At 49.0% G+C, this 20,521-nt stretch overlaps 1 protein-coding gene across 3 annotated transcripts in view; it reads left to right on the top strand.

Annotated features, from left to right (window-relative positions):
* Positions 1 to 6,645: 6,645 nt before the first annotated feature.
* Positions 6,646 to 20,521, top strand: part of FHOD3 (formin homology 2 domain containing 3) — a 451,796-nt gene continuing 437,920 nt past the window's right edge. For all 3 annotated transcript variants that reach the window (XM_040632587.1, XM_040632586.1, XM_040632585.1), the window contains exon 1: positions 6,646 to 6,810. In XM_040632587.1, coding sequence (XP_040488521.1) covers positions 6,646 to 6,810 — 165 coding nt within the window. The remainder of the gene's footprint in view (positions 6,811 to 20,521) is intronic.

The raw sequence follows: 20,521 nt of genomic DNA, 5'->3' as shown, positions 1-20,521 counted from the left end.
ACAGTCTGGTAAAATACAGGTTTTTTGTTGTTTGTTGTTGCTTTTTAAAGCTAACTAGGTAACTAGTTAAAATTTTTAAGCAGAAAAGATGAAGTCAGCTTATGCAGAAGGATTGGAAATTGGATACTCAGGACCCTTCTACCCCTACACAATTGCTTTCCAGTGGCTGAAGTCAGTGCACACTTTTGTATTGTGTATTTTACTCTAAACATTTGGTGTACTTCAAAATGGTCTTCGTAACGTTAAATGGATACATAGTTGCATTTAGGTACTATAAGTAATTAAAATACACCCCTATTGAAACATGTTTGAGTTTTTAATTTTGTAAGTAAGACTGCAATATACTCTGCTTTTAAACATGGCTATTTATGTATTTATTTATTCATTTATTTTTGCCTCTGCTAAATTATTCTCTAGGAACCTGAGTGGGATTCCAGGACAATAATTATGAAAATATTGCTGGGTATAGTCATAACATTTTCCAATAGAAATGTACCGGATTTATAACTGTAGTGTTTCAACGGCATGCTGGCCCAGCCATTGCAGGTTCCCTAGTCTTGGGCTCCCAGGTGTATCACCTGGAAAATATGCTCCATTTCTTCCTTGGTGTAGCCCCTTGTGCTTATGGCAACTCGTTAGTGGGCAGCAGGTGTAGTCTGAAGAAAATGAGCCAGAATGGCTTCAGGATTTAGAGAAAGTAGTGGTGTGTCCCGCAATGGGGAGTGGGGAGAGTAAGGGAAACTCTGCAGAGTGAACAAGTGACCCCACCCCTTCCCCCACTCACCCCAGAAAGTGAGGTGAGGAGGCAGAAAGATGAAGGTCCATTTTCAACATATGTAGGGGCTTGGGCGAAGTTCGAGTGGGGGTCCATATGCCATATGTCTAAATATTTAAAATTCATAAGTCAAACAAAATGTTAAGTAAGATATGTTCTACCAACTTTGACAAATATATCTTTATAACAGCTTAGAATGACAGATGTGAATTTAGTCTTCTGGCTCCTTGGCACTCTGCACAGGAATAGGATGACATGAGGAGAACTGGTCCAGCCCCTGGTCGCCAGCCACAGCCTATACCTTTTTTCTTCTCAGCCCTGAGTCATGAACCCTAGATGTCCATACAGCTAAACTCTGCCTGTGCTCCACTGCAAATGGCCACTCCTTAACTTCTTCTCAGGCTTCGGGGTGTCTCTAGGGAAAAAGCACCCACAGGCCTTGGAAATATGTTCAGTGCCATTTGGGCAGGGAATTCTAGAGAGAGAAGAGCCAGGTGGGCATGAGCTCTTGGTGCTGTGGACTTCTTGCCCTTTAGGGAGGGGTGGGCTGAGCGAGACTCTCTAAAGCACCGAGGCTAGGGCAGGGGCCCCTCTTGCTCTGGGCTAAGGGAAGTACTCGTAAGGACTTTTCTGGATACAGTGAACTACCCCAGAGAGGATCCAAAGATACTCAAGGGAAAAGCCATTTGCCTATCAGCTTGGTCTACAGTGAAGCCCACCAGGCAAAGGATCTCTTCTATAACTTAGAGCTTCCAGTCAGTTTTTAATATGAATGAGCAGCTAGAGATCACAAGAATTTGAGAATGACCTCTGTTATAAAAGAAAAAGAATGAAAGTAAGAGGGGGGAAAAAAACACCCCAAAGAACATACAAGCAGTGCAATGAAATTAAAACTGTAAAGAAAAGATAATGAATAGTATCAGGGGAATCCTGGAGACAAAAAGAAAATTAGAGAACAAGAAAGATTTCCCCAAAATTGAAAACATGAATGCTGTAACTAAAAATTCAGTAACAGAAGGAACATATAGTTGAGGAAATCACTCAAAACGTGGAACAAAATAATCAAAGAGATCAACAGGGTGGAAAACGTTGAGAAAATTAGATCCTGCGGTTTTTGCTCTAGAACTCTTAGAATGCTGTGCTCACATGGCCAGTGGGAAGAAGCCAGGTCTACTTCACTGGATGAGAAGCCATGTGGAGGAGAGAAGAACCAGCTCGTGTGACGTTCCCTAGATCAATCAGCTGACAGCCAACACATATTACCAGATTCAGACAGAGGCTATTTTAGTCCAACCAGCCCCAGTCAAGCTTCCAGATGAGTCCAACTGCATGAGTGACCCCAGCTGAGCCCAGCCCAAATTGCAATTGAGAACAAATAAAATAGTTATTTTTTAAAAAAGATGTTATTTATTTGACAGAGAGAGAGACACAGTGAGAGAGGGAACATAAGCAGAGGGAGACGGAGAGGGAGAAGGCTTCCCACTGAGCAGGGAGCCCGACACGGGGCTTGATCCCAGGACCCTGGGATCATGACCTGAGCTGAAGGCAGACACTTAACGACTGAGCCAGCCAGGCGCCCCAAAATAGTTATTGTTTTAAGCTACTACTTTTTGGGGTGATTTGTTATGAAACAAAGACTGAATAAAAGAGAAATTGGTACCAGGGAGTGAAGTGCTACCATAATGAAACCCCAAAATGTGTGGTGTTGGTTTGGGAACTGGGCAGGGGCAGAGGCTGGAAAGGTGGTGAGGAAACTGCTATTTGAATCACTGCACAGATGAGGCATGGGCTCCTCAGATACCACTTCTCTGATCCAGAGACCTGTGACCTAAACAGACAAGTTTTCTGCCCCTTAAACACCTAATCTACAATGGCGAGACTGGACAGAACAGACACTCATTCAAAAAGAAAGGGACTGTGAGACACACAGCGGTCACTGACCCATGGCAGTTCTGAGCTCCAGACAGGTGTGTGCTGCCAGCTCCTCCTGCTCCGGGGAGTGGGGCCCCATTCTGCTCCCTGTGATGATTCCCAAGTTCACTGTTCTCCACGGCTCTTAGCTCCACCTTCTGATAGATCCTTACTTTCCCAAACAAAACGAAACAAAACAAAACAAAAACCCAACAAACACAAAACAATAGCTCCATGTTTGCTGCTGAACAGCTCTCTTAGAACTCCACTGCAGGTTGGAGTTCCAGAGGTTTCTTTTTATTTTGAATAATTTTAATTCCCTTTTAGTCCAAATTTGCTGTGATTCCATTAATGCAACTATCTTAAACACTTTGTGGATTTTCTATGAATCTTATTAGGGTTTACTCTGTGTTCCCAACACTATATCCATAATTCTTTCTCATTTGGGTCTCTCAGGCTGCCGTGGAATAACACCCATTAGGATTCTTAGAAGTCCCTTTGCTTAAATGAGAGTTACCAGGCACCACCTTAAATCTCTGTGAGATCTTAACGAAGGGTCTTATAACCACACTTAAAAATTGATCTTTACCAAAGTCAGTTACTAGCTGGGCAGACTGGGGTTGAGAGATTATTTTATTCTACAACCCAGCAAGTCTTAGGCCCTCTGTATTTCCTCTAAATTCTGCTAGCAAACAGAATATCTTACTATATGCAGTTAGAAGCACCTATCAGATATTTTTGACATACTGTCTAGAGCTCTCCTTAGCTAAGACTCCTAGTTCATTAGATACATTTTTGATCTCCCAAATTACTGTAGGCAGTTGGGTAGTCATTTTGCCAATTGTTTCACCACTACATAACACCACTAACCATATCGCCAGTCTTCAGTAGTAGTTCTCTTACCGCTTTTCTAAAGCGAGACCTGGCTTCTTCACATGGTATTCTCAGGTCAACATTCTTTTCTTTTTTTTTTCCACTGAATATTTACCCAGCACCTTTTTTGTTTGTTTTTTGTTTTTAATAATAATTTTTTATTATGTTATGTTAGTCACCATACGGTACATCCTTAGTTTTTGATGTCTTGTTCCATGATTCATTATTTGTGTATGACACCCTCAGGTCAACATTCTAGGAGGGTGAGAGCAGAAGCTGTAAAGCTTCTTGATGCTTGGTTTTAGAAATCACACAAAGCCACTTCCAACAGATCCTCTTTGTCAAAGCAAGTCACAAAGCCATCCCCATTCAAGCAGTGGGGAAATAGTCCCACCTTTTTATGGAAGAAGTGGAAAAGTCAGATTGCGAAATGGTGGGAATAAAAGGAATGGGAAGAATTACTGTGGCCATTCTTGCCAGCAAAACAACCACATCGAGCCAAGTCTGAGGATAGAGAACAAAGATACTTTCAGACATAAGAGTGACCAAAAGTTTATCTTTTCAGGAAACTACTAAGGTATATATTGACAAAAATGAGAATATAAATCAAGTAAAAATAAGACAAGTGATGGAACCAGGGGGTCCCACACAAGAGAGAAGCCAAGGAACTCTCCAGGAAGATAGGGCTGAGAGAGCCACATTCCAAATGAGACCAGGAGCATGGAGGACACCGGAGGAATATCTCTGAAAAGGATATCTTAGGAGAAAATACAGCACTGGGAAATAATTTGACAGTATTGAAAGAGGTGTTTTCAGAGCTGTTGCAGGATATGAGAAGACCCAGGGGTGCCTGGGTGGCACAGTCGTTAAGCGTCTGCCTTCGGCTCAGGGCGTGATCCCAGCGTTCTGGGATCGAGCATCACATCAGGCTCTTCGGCTAGGAGCCTGCTTCTTCCTCTCCCACTCCCCCTGCTTGTGTTCCCTCTCTCGCTGGCTGTCTCTGTCAAATAAATAAATAAAATCTTAAAAAAAAAAAAAAGGATATGAGAAGACCTAACCAGCTGTTCAAGAAAAAAAATTGGGAAGTGAAAAAAATTGAAACAAATATTAACTTCAGAAAAACAAAAAGTTGTACAACAAAAGTTATGTAATCATGTGCACTACTTGGCACAAAAGTGAACAATATTAACATAATCATCATTTAAAAAAATCACTGAATAGGAATTCAATTAGAATTGTGATAAAACTATATTGGGAAGATGGAGAAAGGGAAGTGGTCTGTAATAAAGCTAAAAAAAAATCTTCATTTAGCATGATAGAAAGCCAGTGTATTATCTAAAATTCATAATTGAAAGTAGATCAGTGTGGTTACATTATTTAGAAATGGGTGCCTCTGAAAAAAGAAGAGAAATGTGTGCCTCTGAGAAGTGGGATGGGATGGGAACGGTGGGATGGGAATGGGGATTGTAAAATAGGGAGCCGATTTTTTTGTTATAACTTTTTCTTTCCCTGGACCAGAGAACTCATTCAACGAGCAAGTAAGCAGCAGAAGTAAGGAAAGCTCGAGTTCTTCTGAATGAGCAGAAGTGTCATGGATCATTGTTGTTTTAAGACCAGGCTTAAGTGTTGCATGTGTGGCAGGGAGAGTCTATGGAGAGGGAAGGCTAAAGGTGCTGCTGAAGGGGGCGCCTGGCTGACTTATTCCACGGAGCAGGCGACGCTTGATCTTGGGGTTGTAAGTTCCAGCCCCATGTTGGGTGTAGAGATTACTTAAAAATAAAATGTTAAAAACAAACCAGTCAGTGAAGGGGGTAAGTATGGGACAAGGGTTTCTTTCTCCTTGAAACCAGAGGGAAGGGAGAGAGAGAGGTCATAGAGCCTCCTTGCAAATAGACACCGATGCTAAGAGCAATTGCGTATTAGCCCAGGTACCTATATAAGGTGTGAGGAACACTGACTTGGTCACCGCCTGGGAAAGGAGAGAACTGTCGAATCCTTATTGGAAACGGAGGGGGTCGCTCGCGAGCAGCGAGGAGAGCGGAGGGAGGCGGAGAGGAGGAGCCCCGGTGCTCCGGCGTGGCCGAGGCTGGCGCGCTGCCGCCGAGGCAGGCGCGCTGCAGCCCTTCCTTCCACGTCCCTCGGTCGCGAGCGCGTCTCTAAGTCGCCGCGGCCCCTCCGCAATTCGGTGACCTCTCCGAAGCGGTCCGCGGCCCCACAAGGTCCAGTGTGGGCTTTTGGGACCGAATTGGTCAAGAGGCTGCAGTGATAACAGAGGGTCAACTAGCACCCACCAGGTGGCCCCGGTGTCACGCCCAGCGCTGGGGTCCTGGGGCAGAGCCTCGCAGTCCCCCAGTCGTCTCTCCTAGCGCCTCCTGAGATTGTCTATGAGGAGCTGCCTGGGTTCCCCGGCTCACCCTCCTTCTTCTAAGCTCCCTTCTCCCCAAGGGAAACCTCCCGGTCACCCTTGCCTGGGCTTTCGGTGGCTGCCGCCACCCTGCTTGCTGTCAGGGGCCGGCTCCCTCGCCTGCAGATGCCCAGCTGGGGTTTTTCAGATCCAGGCAGCAGGAGCCCGGCGCCGCCGCCTTCATCTGGAAGGGGTTAAGCCCTCTCACAGATGGGGAAGACAGGATGGCCATTCCCTCCAGTTCCCGGAGCTCGTAGGGGTACAGCTCCGCGGGTGCTCCCTACGCCGAGGGGCGCACGTACTGCCGGAGTCGGCCCGCCGGGGATTCCCGCCCCGCCGCCGCTGGTAGCAGGCTCGGCGCGGGGCTGCGGATGCCGCGCCAGCCATTCTCTCTTTCCCTTTCCCCGCGGCAGGTCCCGCCGGCCGGGGCAGCGGCGCCGGGCGCTAGGGGACGGAGGAGGGGAGGAGCCGGAGAAGGAGGGGACAGAGGGGCCCGTGGGCCCCGCCCCCGCCCCGCCCCCCGCGGCCGGAGCCCGGGCTGCAGCCGGGCGCGCCGGAGCCTGCGAGCCCGCGAGCCAGCGAGCGGCGGCCGCGGCCTCCCCTGCTCGCGGCGTGACCCCGGCGTCCCAGCCCGCGGCCCCGCCGGTCCCGGCGCCCGCGCTCCCAGGGGCAGGGATGCATCATGGCCACGCTGGCTTGCCGGGTGCAGTTCTTGGACGACACGGACCCTTTCAACAGCACCAACTTCCCCGAGCCCAGCCGGCCGCCGCTGTTCACGTTTCGCGAGGACCTCGCTCTCGGCACCCAGCTGGCCGGGGTCCACCGGCTGCTGCGGGCGCCGCACAAGGTACGGCCGACCGGTGCCAGCTGGGTTTCCTGGACGCAGCCCGTGCTGCGGGGCGCGCGGAGGTGGGGACACAGCGCGCAGGCTGGGGTAGGCGCGGCCCCCCGGGACAGGCGCCCAAGGGCAGACCTCCCCCTCCCGGTTAGGCAGAGGGGCCCCGGGCATCCGCCGGCTGGCGCGGGATCTCCCGGGCGCGAGAGGAGAAGAGCCCCGCGCTCCGGCCCAGAGCGGGCGGGGCCGAGCAGGTGCCGCGCCGGCCGGAGGCGGGATGGAGAAGATTTCCCCGGCGCGGTGCCGTTAGCTCGGCTGGGTGGGCGGGGTGGAGCTCTGACGCCGGCGGTCTGCCCTGCTACCTGGGCGGACGCTGAGCGGGGCGCGGAAAGAACCCGGGCCCGGGGGACTCAGGTCTAAATCTCCCAGGCCTCTGGGGCCGCTGAGGGCGGCCGCGCGACCCTCGCGACAAAGCACGCTTCCCTGGGGACACCTCCTCCCCCGCGGGGCATCGCCGGGGACGCCGACTGCGCACTGAGATAGCGCTCCGAGTAGTCCCTTTTTCTCGGGAGAAGCAGGTGGCCTTGGGAACCTTGGAGGAGCAGTCACTGTGGGAGGAGGGGCGGGGGCGCGGAGGGGCGGCGCGCGCACAAAGCCTGAGCCTTGCAGCCCGAAATGAGTGTCCCCTGGGAAGAATGGCTTCTCAGTCCTCCCGATAGAGGCTTTTTTCTTCTTTTCTTCTTCTTCTTTTTTAACTCTTTGCAGGAGGACAGGCATCTTGCAAAGTGTGTGTTGCAAAGAGCTGGGCATTGCAAGCTAACCATTTAGTGACTCAGGAGAGCCCTTCCTCCTACTTAAACAGATTGCACCTTGAAGAATTAATTACTTCCCAGCACATTTTTTTTTGCTTAGGATTCATATCAAAGCTTGGAGATGATTTATTCTTTGAAGATCAACATTGATAAATATTTGGAAGAGATAACCCTTGATACCAAAAAGAAAAAATTGATTTTCGAAAATTCTTTAGATTTCTGTATGACGTTCACCTGCCTTGGAAGAGAGGGAGGTTGTATGTGGAAACTAGTGAACTTTGGCAGTGCTGTTTTTCTCCCTCTACTAGGAGAGTATCAGTGCTTTCCCTCCTTACTTAATTAGTAACCTGTTTTCAGGAGTAAGGAAGGGGTCAGCGCTAGCTCATTCTCTCCATGTTGGTGCAGAATGGATCTCAGTCACTGTTTGGGGGAATCTCTCTGGTCATAAAAGCAGGTTGGATTGGGAGATGGAGGGACAGAATGAGGTGCTGTGAATTCAGTTGATCAGAATCACTTTTGTAAATTATTTGGGTCTTCTTAATCAGTAGATTGAGTCACAGGTTTTCGAAGGGCTTCTTCAGCATCCTGATATTCCATTCATTATCATCTCTGATTACAGTGATCTTTTGTCGAAACCACAGAAGGCTCATAATTGTGGCACTATGACCTTGAAGTGGTTTTCTTGGATTTCAAGCCCTATATACATAGGTTGACTTTTCTAGCTGGAAGTGGAAGTACGGTTTTATGTTTCCCTGGACTAGCCCCCTAGTTTTGATCCTGTGTCCCTGGTCTGGTCTGGTAGGAGGAAATCCTGGGGCTCCAGCTTGGGCTTCCTGCACCACCGCCCCCTCCCGGCGCAGAAGCCACAGCAATGAAATTGCACTGGCTCACAGAACTTTCTGAGGTGTCCCCTGTAGAATAAGCAGAACCAGAAGGTATCCCATAGAACCCCTTGACTCCCTGTCTCGGCAGCCTGCCAGCCTTAGTCTCAGCATCTTTTGCCCAAAGACCTCTGCAATACGTTCAGCTGTTTGGCATTGTTTTTTACATCTAGAACGGAGTGATTGGCTGATTCTATTAGCCAGGGTTCTGTAAGGCAGAACTCAGGGCATTTATGTGCCTAGGTGCACATTCATGTTCTAAAATGCTTGTTAGTTTCCAGCAGGGAATCTTCAAATTGCATGGCCCCCCTGCGATGGAAAGAGTGAATGAGTTTTGCTCACTTGGCATATCGGTATACACCTATATCTCACCACCAGGGACGTGAGTGCACGGTCCCATTAAATGCCACGGACCTCTGTGAAGGGGATACTTTTATAATTCCTATTTTGCAGATGAGGAAACTGAGGCAGAGAGCAATGAAGTAACCTAGTTTCTCCGCTAGGGGCAGAGAGCTGAGATTCAAGCCAGGCCTGTGTGTCTTGAGCCCCCAGGGCTGCTCTGCTCCCTGGACCAGCTGTGTGGCTGTGGGCAGAAAGCAGCACCTCGTGGGGGTTCCGTCCCAGTAACTTGGGGAGCTTACCAAATCGCCTTTGTGTGCCAGGTACTTTTTGGCCTGGGGCAGGTGAATGTTACAAGCGTGAGTAAGAGCCTTGAGGCAGAATTCCTGGTCTGGTAGAGTTCACCTGAGAGGTGGGAACAGATAGTTACCAACCCTGCCATGAATTAGCTGATGGTGAGGGAGTGGACAAGCTGTCACTCCAGGCCCCTGCGATGAGTAAGGCTTCGCACACCACGTGGAATGCTTCTCCTAGGGTGAGCCCGGCCTTGGCAAGATAGGGAGTTCCTTGGGGGAGGGCAATCTGTGTGATGGACAGGACAGAGAAGCCTGACTGGGGAACATGCAGACACCCTCGGTGTACCCAGTGGTCCGGCACGTGCAACTCTCCTGGGGAGTAAACTTGTTGCTCGAAGTAGATCACACGTACAGAAGAGTTAGGGCAAAGGTGAGCAGCTGGAGGCACGGTCACCAAGTGAACACACCTGTGCAACCAGCCTCTAGAAGGACCTCTCATTTGTACAGCCCCCTTCCTAGGATTCTCCTGTGCTGGGAACCTGTGAATTGGATAATCTCTCAGGCCCTTCCCAGCCCAAACCAGAGTCTGTGCATCTTTTCTTTTTTCTTTTCTTTTTAAGATTTTATTTATTTATTTATTTGAGAGAGTGAATGAGAGAGAGAGAGAACACAGGGTGTGTGGGGGGGTAGGAGCAGAGGGAGAGGGAGAAGCAGACTCCCCACTGAGCAGAGAGCTCTTCTCAAGGCTGGATCCCAGGACCCTGAGATCATGACCTGAGCCAAAGGCAGATGCTTAACCGACTGAGCCACCCAGGTGCCCCCTGTGCATCTTTTCTTAACTTAATGGTATATTAATTTAGATCACATCTGCTGACTCCTTTAGAAGTTAGTTGTTCATTTAACTAGTATCATCTTGGACAAAAAAGATATAGTATGCATATTATGCTTTCTTTGTTTTTTCCCTAAGCGGCTAGTAGTTCCAGGGAAGACAGTTACATTAATGATGAGTTTGATAACAAAAAGGTCAAAGCAGATGTTGTATTCTCACTGGGGAGATGTTCATTTTGGTGGTTCTATGTTCTGTCTGGCCTAGGTAAGGCCTTCTGTTGTCTAATGTTGTATGAATAGGTGTTTGTTTCTGGTTTAGTGTTTTAAAGAATTATAGGACTTCTAATTTAGAAAAATCTATACAGTAGAATTAGTAAGTCAGAGGCCTTTCAAAATTTAAATGTGTTGGACTGATTGATACAAAAGGCTAAGGATTCTTGTTTCCTTTTGATAGACAAAAGTGGAATTGGAGAATATTTTTACAAAAAATGTGATAACTAGCTTACCCGTTAAAATGGCAATTAAGACAGTAATTTAGCTCAGGAGATGTTTCGGTCCCTTTTGTGGACCAGACCGAGTGGAGTGATGCTAGTGGCTGTGTTCTAGGCACTTGCCTGAGGCAAGGAGCATCCTAGACATGCGTCATCTCACCAAGAGCACGGATCAGGTACCGGTACTGTTGCATTTCAGAGCAGAGGAGACCCACAGCAGATGGGATTCCCCTGGTCACATGAGGGGGAAATTCCAGGGTTGGCATTTGACACCAGGTCTGAGCTCTTAATGACTCCACGGTAATGTCTTGGATGTCTTCCTTTCAGGCAGCCTGTCCATTTGCCAGAGTTCTTTTCCAACATGCTTCCTGATTCCTGTGCATGCTACAGTCCAAGCAGCATGGATTAGAGGTCGCTTAGGTCAGGCTCTCAGTAGGTGGGGCTCTGACTGTCTCCCCTGTTGCAGATAAATTCCTTGAGGGAGAAGACCTGGCTGTCGAGTTCTCCCCTGTTTTTCTTGAAGCTGACTAGTGCTGAGACGGAGTGTGCCCTAAGTTGATCGATCTGTGTTAGTTATGGAACACAAATCCACTGGTATTATTGCTGTAATGAATTTCCACCTTAATCCTCTTAAGGGACACATCTGTTTGCTACATTACATTAAGATTTTTAAAAGATGAGATCGCTGGTAAAGCTGGCAAGTGTGTCGTGTCACAGAGCGTCTTAGGACAAAACTGTTTAAGAATGTTGTATGAACTGCTAAGAGCATCTCCGTGGAAGCTGGGTTGAATCTGACTCTACCGTAATTAGCTCAGTTGGTTGGAGCCGGGCTATTGAGATCAGGATCATGGGATTGAACTCTTTATGGGTCAGTTGGCTTTGCTTCATGCATGGCCACAGACAGCATCGGTAAGGCAGCCAGACGTCCCGCAGGTGCCGTCATGGCTTCCTGCAAGGATCTGGGTTCGAAGGGACTGGCAGAAATCTTTGGGGGGAAAAGGAGACATTGCTGGGAGTGTGCTGGGCACTACACGGCAGGCCTCCCTGCATAACTTCATCCATCCTCATAACAGCTCTAGCAGGTGGACAGTAGTATCCCCAGGTAACAGATGGGGAGACTGAGACAAGGGGAGGCAAAGCAGGTTATCTAAGGCCACGCTGCTTTTAAGTGAAGGAGCTGAGATTTAAGGTCAAGTCTTTTTTTTTTTTTTTTTACTCCAAAGCCTGTAGCCAACTGTGTCCCATTATTAGAAAGCCAGCAGAGCACATGCTCTCTGTGCAGGGGGAGGTGCAGGTGGGGGAGGGGGGCGACTGCAGTGCCTTCACACGCGGCTGCCTGTCACAGGGCTGTGACTTAAACGGTTGTGCTCTGGTAAGTCCTTCCAGCGTGGAAGCTCTGTGAGTTCTGTGCCTTTTGTCCTCGCAGTCCAACCTGGGTCCCTCTGGAAAACAGCAGGCCTGCGTCCGCCCTCCCCCTCCGGGCTCTGCAATGTTGGTTCTTAGTGGTGGCAGATTTAAAACTGATTACCATGCTGAAGCCGGCGCTGAGCACCCCTCCCCCAGCCTTCTTTCTCCTCCAGGGTTTATTTCTCTGTGAAGAGGGAACTTTGAACACTTGGCGAACTTTTCTGCCCTCCCCCCCCTCCGGCCCCCGGCCGCTCCCGGCACCCTCCGCGTCTCTCCAGGGGATGCCCCTGCTGCCTGTGGCTGGCTCAGGAAGGTCCCCAGGGCCACCTGGCTTTCCGATCCGGGGGCGTTTTCAGAATCTCGGGTTCGTCAGCATTTGCTCCTTTACAGAGACAAGCAGACTGCTTTTTGTTTTTGTTTTTGTCTTTGACAATTTTATTGGGAAGTGTTTCTGGATCTTGTTCTGAACTAAGAAGGAATGGGGAAAATTAAGTTACAATGAATGTTAAAACCTCACCACAGGGGTGCAATCAGCAAAATCCAGATTGTGGGCAATTATAGTTTTTCCAAAAATTAAATTGCAAAGAAAAAAAGATAGAAAGGAACCTTAGATGAAAAGAGATTTAAGAGATAGATAACAACCAATCGCAATGTGTGGCTCTAATCGGATACTAATTTGAACAAACACACAGTAAAGAAATATTTGAAGTCATTGGGGAAACTTGAATAATGACTGATATTAAAATTCATTAAATTTAAATTAATGAAAATAAATTATTTGATATTAAAAATTATTAAGGTGTGATAACAATATTATGGTTTTATTTAAAGGGACATTTGGGTTTTTCAAAGATACATACTGAAATATTTACAGATGAAATTATAGGATGTCCAGAATTTGCTTCAAAATGATCCCGGATGAGGGGAAAGTAGGTGGGTGAGTTTACAGAGGAACAAGATAGACCATGAGTTGAAGCCGGATTATGGGTATATGAGGGGGTCGTTATACTATCTTCTATACTTTTATATATGTTGAACTTTTTTTTTGAACTTTTTAAATAAAAGAGCTAAAAAATTAGGTTACGAGTTCCAATGTTCCCTTTGGGATCCGAGTCCTTTCCTTCAGTGTCACTGGTGTCCTGAGCGGGTTCGCTGTGGCCGAGCTGGCCAATTGTCAGCAAACTGGTCATTGTGCGCCCACTGATGTTTTTCTTCCCACCCTGATGGTTGCGTTCTCCTTAAGATCTTTGGGAAACAAGTGTAGGACATCAGTCTTTTTACGTTCAGGATATGTTTCTAGGCTCAGTCAGTTCTTGTGATGAAGCCAGCTCAGCGATCATCGGTTTGGTAAAGGAAGGGTTAAGGTAGAGAGATTCTACGTGCAGCTTCTGTAGATGCCCCTCCATTTTTATCATGAAGCCAAGGTGTTGCGAAGGCTATAAATAATGATGCCAGTATAAAGGCGCTCAGCTTCCCAGTGGCTGTTGGAGCCACTTGCTCTCACGGCCACACCCAGGGTCTTACTTGGTTCTCTCCACCTGGACCTTGAGTACGCCCCAGGAGAGCTTCCCAGAATGCAGTTGCCGGGCAGCGATGTTGTCATGTATATGAAAATGTAACTTGATGGTATATGTTGGCACTCTTACAGGCAGCTTTTGATTCCTATGGACAGATTAAACTGTTTATGGATTAGCTACTGGGGAGGGGGAAGATGGATCGTTAAAAAAAAAGATTACCATGCATGAGCAAAATTATATACCCAGAAGTTGGTCCGTTTTTAGAGCCACATAGTAACAAATCGCATTACATTGTATCTATTTACAACTTGGGAACATACTTCCTCTTCACCACTTAGATTCGTAACCAGAAAGTAAAATTGTGAACTCCAAGGGGGAATGTTTAGAACTTAATATCAGGAAAAAAATGTTTCGAAATTGTTAGCACATTGGAAAAAGGGAAAATGTTAACCAACTTGCAATTCAGTATAGCCTCACAGCCCTAGATTTGGCAAAAGGGACACAGACACATGGATTGTTGATCGCCTCATCAAGTATTTTTAACATTCTTGGAAAGAAGAAAACGCAGAAGGCTTTGTTGTCATCGATCAGGCTTCTTTGTGCTGGTATTACGGCAGCGAATGGAATGCGGTGGTCTTCACCAGAGTGCACAGGACACCCCAAAGTTTATTTCGAAGTTCTCAGGATGGAAGATATAACTGATGCATCTTCGGACGGATCCCGAGAGTGGCTTGGGGCTCGTAGCAGATGAGTCGAAGGGCAGATGCTGCTGAGTGGCCAGACTCTGACAGGTTGAGAGCAGGTGCAAGACGGAGCAGTGGGTCCTTAGAGGAGAGGATGACAAGGAGGGTCCTTCTGGCGAAGTTGCGGTCACCCACAGCACTGCGGCCACTCACCTTGCCTGTTAATGCTGGCCAGAGTTTTGACTAAAGGAGTTTATACCCCTTACATTTTATACCATTTTAATGCTGTTTTGTTTTCTCTATGATTAGAGCTCACCTTCCCCAGGCCTCCCCTCATGATAGTTAATTAATCCAGAGTCAAAGGTAAGTCCCTCACGACTCATGAACACGTGTGTGACGGTGTTGGGGTTGAGACAAAGGGCTTAAACAGTGCTTCCTTCCCTTCTCCTCTTGTAATTTAATTAAATGAAATTTAATGCTGTTAAGTGTGCTACACCCACTCACAAGCTTTCGATCCTCGTGAACAATTTTGAGGGGACTTCCGTCTGGTTCTCTGATTTCACCAGGGAGGCCGCGTGCGGCTCGAGGTGCACGGGTGCGGACTCCCTGGGAAGGCGGCCGACTGAAGAGAGAGGCTGACGACATCCCAGTCACAGGGACTGTGGGGGGCGTGGAGCCCGGTCTCATCGGTGTCTCCCTGACCCACATAAGTCCACAGCCTCGGAGGGCCGTTGCTGGGCTGTCTGCTCCATTGTCTAGCAGTCTGCTTTGTGCCGGTGCCCCACTGTCTACTGACTGTGGTTTATAGTTAAGGGTGGGTATCTGGTGGGGTGGACGTTCTCTCCTTGCCTTGCAGCGTAGCCATTAATAGGAAAAATGGTGAAAGAGGGTCCCTTTAATGGATTTTAATGTGAAGGAATACTTACAAAAGGGGCCCGTGTGACCTGTTAAAGAGGAAAGAGAGAGGGGCGCCTGGGTGGCTCAGTCGGTTCAGCATCTGTCATCAGCTCAGGTCATATCTCAGGGTCCTGGGAAGGAGCCCCATGTAGGGCTCTGTGCTCAGCGGGGAGTCTGCTTCTCCCTCCCCTTGCTCATGCCCTCTCTTGCTCTCTCTTTCAAATAAATAAATAAAATCTTAAAAAAAAAAAAAAGAGGAAAGAGAGAGTCAGAAAACATCACTCTTCTGCTCCAAACCTCCCTCAGCCCCCTGTCCTTCAGGGTCATCCAAAGCCCTTGCATGGCCGGCTCACTGCTCCAAGAACGCAGGGTTGCTTGGTTGGCCGGTTTTATGGTCTGTTTCATTTACTGATGTAGCCCTAGAGCCTAGAACAGCTCCTGGCACAAAGTACATGTCTAGTAAATGGTTGTCGAATGGGCGAATGGTCATAGCATTCAGAGCTAGCAGGAAGGAAGTGTGGTCTCATTCAAACTCTTTCCAGGCATTAGTTCCTTCTGGAAAACCTCTGACTTGCATAGTCTAGTATGAGAGTGAGTAGTTGCCCCTCCCTTCGTGGGCAGCCTTTCCCCTTTTTGAGCTCTATTTGTTAGAATTTATTCTTTACTTGTTCCTGATTTTCACTTGCAGAAGTGGATTTTCATATCTTCACAGAAGGGGATGGGGATGGGTCTGGACACTATTGGTTGACTGTGGCTAAGAGGGCGGTAATAGGATGGATAAGCCAGAAGGGCCGTGACCACAGCGTTTGGTAAGTGGAGTGAGCTGCGACCTGCAGATTGCCTAGATGGGGTTGCTGGAAGTATCCAACCTGCCACTTTATCCTGTCATGGCAGAGGTAAAAAGCTCCTTTCTTCTCATGTTAACGTGGAGTAATGCGGTCTGTTTTTCTTGCCTAAGTCAATATTATCTATATTGGTCTGTGTCTGCTTATACCCTCAACCGTCTTCAGACTTGTGTTTCCACCTGGCTGTGAACTTAAACTGTGTGTGTGGAATCCAGAGTGACGCAGCCGGGGAGAGGTTACCATTAGCAGAGCTGGATTCAGGGAGAGAAAGGCCACGAAGCAAGGAGTCCTACCCACACGAAACTAACAGAGCATCTGTTCCCATCACAGAACGAGCACGTGGATAAATTTGGAAACTACAGAAAAGCACACTGAAGCAATAAAAACCACTCTTCTCACCACCCAAAGGGAACCAATCACTCTTACCACTTTGTGTCTTGCCAGGATTTTAATAGCTATGCATTTTAAATTATAATATTATGAATACTTTCCCAAACCATTAAATACTCTTGGAGCATATCCTCTTTAATGACAGCGCGGTGATTCATTCTGTGCTCGTACTGTGGTCCTTGGAAGCCTTGCTCCCCTGCGCTGTGCGGGAAAGGGCTCGGTCTCTGCCATGTTTATTTGCCTGTGCTTGGGGCTTAATACTCAGTAAACAAATGCAGGAAATTAATGAACTGTTAGACGTTTAGGTAGTTGTCACTATAAAAATAGAGATAAGGCTGTAGCATATATGCTTGCAGAAAGAAAACCTTTGTGCTTATGTCTGATTATTTCCTTAAGATGAATTCCTAGGGGTTTAGTTGCTGAGCAGAAGGGTGAGGAATTTACCTGGGATGGCCACAGTTTCCCCATTTTAAGAAGATGGTTGGAGAGGTGGTCCCAGAGTCAGTGGAGGGCTGGTGAAGAGCTAGGCCAAGCTGTGAAGCCCAGCTGCAGGGTGACCTTGTCCGGACACGCAGCTGGTGTCAGGACTGAGAGGAACATTTGGATTCTGGGAGTACCACCAGGTGGGATTCCGAGAAGACTGTTAAAACCCTTAGTAAATTATGTGTCTGTATCCCATGGGCTCTGCCTATTTTGAGGGACAAAATCATGACTATACTTTAAAAGTCAAAGCTAAACTTAGAACTGCCACATTGTATGCAGACGAGAATCAGTATTGTGTTAGGAAGACAAAGGTACCTCTCATTAGCTGCTGGCGCTGTGAGAGAACCGGGCGCTTGCATGCTGCCGGAGCCTCGTCAGTGGCCCTTCCTCTTTCGAGAGACTTGGCAACACGTACGAATCATAACAATGATTATTTTTGACCCGGTGACCCCGCTTACAAGAATTATTTGAAGAGATAAATAAGAATATAAAAATGCTATATGTATAAAGATATTTGAGGATTATTTTATTTTATTTTTAAAGATTTTATTTATTCATTTGACAGAGATAGAGACAGCCAGCGAGAGAGGGAACACAAGCAGGGGGAGTGGGAGAGGAAGAAGCAGGCTCATAGCGGAGGAGCCTGATGTGGGGCTCGATCCCATAATGCCGGGATCACGCCCTGAGCTGAGGGCAGACGCTTAACCGCTGTGCCACCCAGGCGCCCCTGAGGATAATTTTAATAATGAAGAGCTAAACAATCCTCAATGTCCCATGACAAGGGAGATATTAAATATATTACATTTTCCTATGGATAGAATATTGGGCAGCTAATAAAACTCCTATCCTAGTGCAGCCTGTTATAACAAAATACCATAGATCGGGGGGCTTAAACCAGACATTTATCTTCTCAACAGTTTTGGAGGCTGGAAGTCCAAGATCAAGGTACCCGCAGATTTGGTTCTTGGTAAGGTCCTCCTTTCTGGCTTGTGGATAGGCCACCTTCTTGCTGTGTTCTCACGTGGCAGAGAGAGAAAGCTCTGGTGTCTCCCTCTCCCTCCTTCCCCTCCCTCCCTCCCTCCCTTCCCCTCACTCCCTTCCTTCCTCTCCCTCCCTCCCTATGTTCCCTTCCTTCCTCTCCCTCCCTCCCTACGTTCCCTTCCTTCCTCTCTTCCTCCCTCCCTCCCTTCCTTCCTCCTTCCCCTCCCTCCCTTCCCTTCCTTCCTTCCCCTCCCTCCCTTCCTTCCTTTCCTTCCTCTCTCTTCCTCCCTCCCTTCCTTCCCTCCTTCCCCTCCCTCCCTTCCTCCTTCCCTCCCCTCCCCCTTCCCTCCCTCCCTTTCCTTCCTTCCTTCCTTCCTTCCTTCCTTCCTTCCTTCCTCCTGCCCTTCCCTACCTTTCCCTTCCCTTCCCTTCCCTTCCCTTCCCTTCCCTTCCCTTCCCTCCTCTCTCTTCCTTCCTCCTTCCTTCCCCTCCCTCCCTTCCTTCCCTTCCCTCCCTCCCTCCCTCCTTTTCTCTCTCTTTCTTCCTTTTAGAAATAGCCCAGTGGAAACACATATGCCTAGAGATGAGCAGAGAGCTCAGGGCTGCAGACACACAACACGGTCAGCAAACACCTTCTGAGGGATCTGTATGCGGGCGGCATGCCCGGGCCGAGGGCCATCGATACCAAGAGGTGGAGGTGAGGTGCTTGCAATCTACTGAGGCGGTGGGGCATGTGGGAACGGGGGCAGACTCGGTGCTGTCGTAACCCTGGATCTCCCAGGGTTCCACATACCCTGGGGAGCACTGGAGTACTCTCTCCCTGCTGGGAATAGTGCTGTGGGGACAACAAGTTAGCCTATGTCTGGAGCCAGTCAGGCTCTGGGAAAGAGGTGGTCAAGGCGACTTTACGAAATTACGTACGTGTCTGGGCGACGCAAAAAAGGTGCTGCTGGGTGTGGGGCCTTCCTCCTTTCCTTCCTTCCTTCCTTCCTTCCTTCCTTCCTTCCTTCCTTCCTTCCTTCCTTTTTTCTTTTGTGGTTTTGTACCTTTAATTTCCTCTTCTTGTAAGGGTACTGATCCCATCATGGGGCCCCACCCTCATCTAAACCTAATTACCTCCAAAAGGCTCTACTTCCTGATACCATCACATTGGGAGTTAGGGTTTCAAAATATGCATTTTGGGAGACATATTCAGTCCATAACAACTCACAGGAATCATCAGATCGTACGTACGGAAATGGAGCTAAGAAATGTCTGAGTAACTTCTTCCTCCGAGACCTGGTCATGTCGCTCTTCTGCATCTTATTCGTTACAAACGCCGAGTCAGACGTGACTCCTCTGCTCACACCCGGTCCCCTCCCCTCCATTCCTGAGTCTTCTTGGCTCTCATTCGGACTCCTGGCTCTGGAAAACAGCTTTCTGATCCGTCCCCCCACCCCCAGCCCGATTTCCCTGCCTCCCCCTTCTTCCCTCTGGTGGCCCCCCACTATTTACGGGGTGAAGTCCCAGCCCTTCACAGGGACACTCAGGGTTCTCTGTGACCTGGCCTCTGGTCTGCTGCTCCCACAGGGTCCCCGGCCGTCCTTCCTTCCCTGCCCCTCCCAAACCCTGTGCTAAATCCTTGCAGATCTCCGCATAGGCTGCCCTGGATGGTCTTTCAGGTTCTTGCCTCCACCCGGACCACCTCTTCAGCCCTCCAGCCTGAGCTGAGACCACATCTAAGGGTCACCTCTGGGGGCTTTCCCGGCCCCCCCAGACCCAGGCGGGCTGTGCTCCGTGCGCCCCCTCCCCCATGACACTGTGTTCCCGTCCTCCCACCAGGGGTAACCCTTCTGGAGCAGGGAGTGCGGTTTAACTTACCTCCCAGGACAGTGCCTGGCACATGAGAAAGCCTAATACATAATTTTTGAATATTGGAAGGACTGTTAAGTGGACAACCACAGTACACATTTCCATCATGATGATTGCAGCAATCGAGTAGACCCTTCACTTTCACGATCCTTCCTCAGATCCTGGTCTGTGAACGTGATCTGCATGTTACAATTTCCCCCACAGACGGCAGGTGAGTGAGGTAGACACAATTCTTCAGTGTGTCGAAACCTGGTTTTCTGGCCTTCTCTGCACCGGGTCTGTGCTAGGATCTCAGATCGGAAGCCTGGGGTCGGCAAAAGCAGGCCCCCCGTCCTGTCCGTGGCATCTCCTATTGGCTTTGCAGGGTGTGGACGAGCCTGGGGCTCTGCTGCGTTTGGGCAGTGAGGGGTCCCCCGTGGGGCCGGATTTGAGGCCTGCCGTGCGAGATGGAGAAGCAGCACCACCTCACGGGCCAGATGCCCCTGTTCGCCTGGCTCCTGGCCTTGCACACCGCCTCGTTTGCTGTTCCTGCCCGTGCTGCGCCGTGGGGAGGGCAAGGTGTGAGCTCGTGTGGGGGGCAGGGTCGCCGAAGCTGGGGAGACCCCTGCTGCTGGGATTAGTGGGAAGTCCCCAAGGAAGGGGGGTCTGGAAGCCTGGAGCGGTGTCGGCAGAGTCCAGCTGCCCTTCTTTCCACAGAGGAAGCTTCGGCCCTTTGCCAACCTCAGAGGTTTTGGAAAGGTTTTGTTTCAGGTGATGCCACTCAGCTCACACGGATCTGTTACCCCTTGGCCGTATCAGGTCGTAGTCACGGGCTGCAGGAGTGCTCAGGCTGGCTCCTGATCACAGCTTCCAGAAATCAGCAACCCTGGCTTCTGCAGGACCTGGCGCTGTCGAGTGGCTGGTGTCTGAGGGGCCAGCGCTTGGAGGTGGGAGAGCTTATCCAGCCTTTCCGGGGGTCTTGCATTCAAGTTCAATAGCACCGGCTATTTGGGGGCAGGAAAGAAGAGCTTTTGGCCTTCCTG

Source organism: Ursus maritimus, unplaced genomic scaffold, assembly GCF_017311325.1.
Source record: "Ursus maritimus isolate PB19 unplaced genomic scaffold, ASM1731132v1 scaffold_18, whole genome shotgun sequence".
NCBI classification, from domain to species: domain Eukaryota; kingdom Metazoa; phylum Chordata; class Mammalia; order Carnivora; family Ursidae; genus Ursus; species Ursus maritimus.
This window is presented reverse-complemented; position numbering and strand designations above follow the sequence as displayed.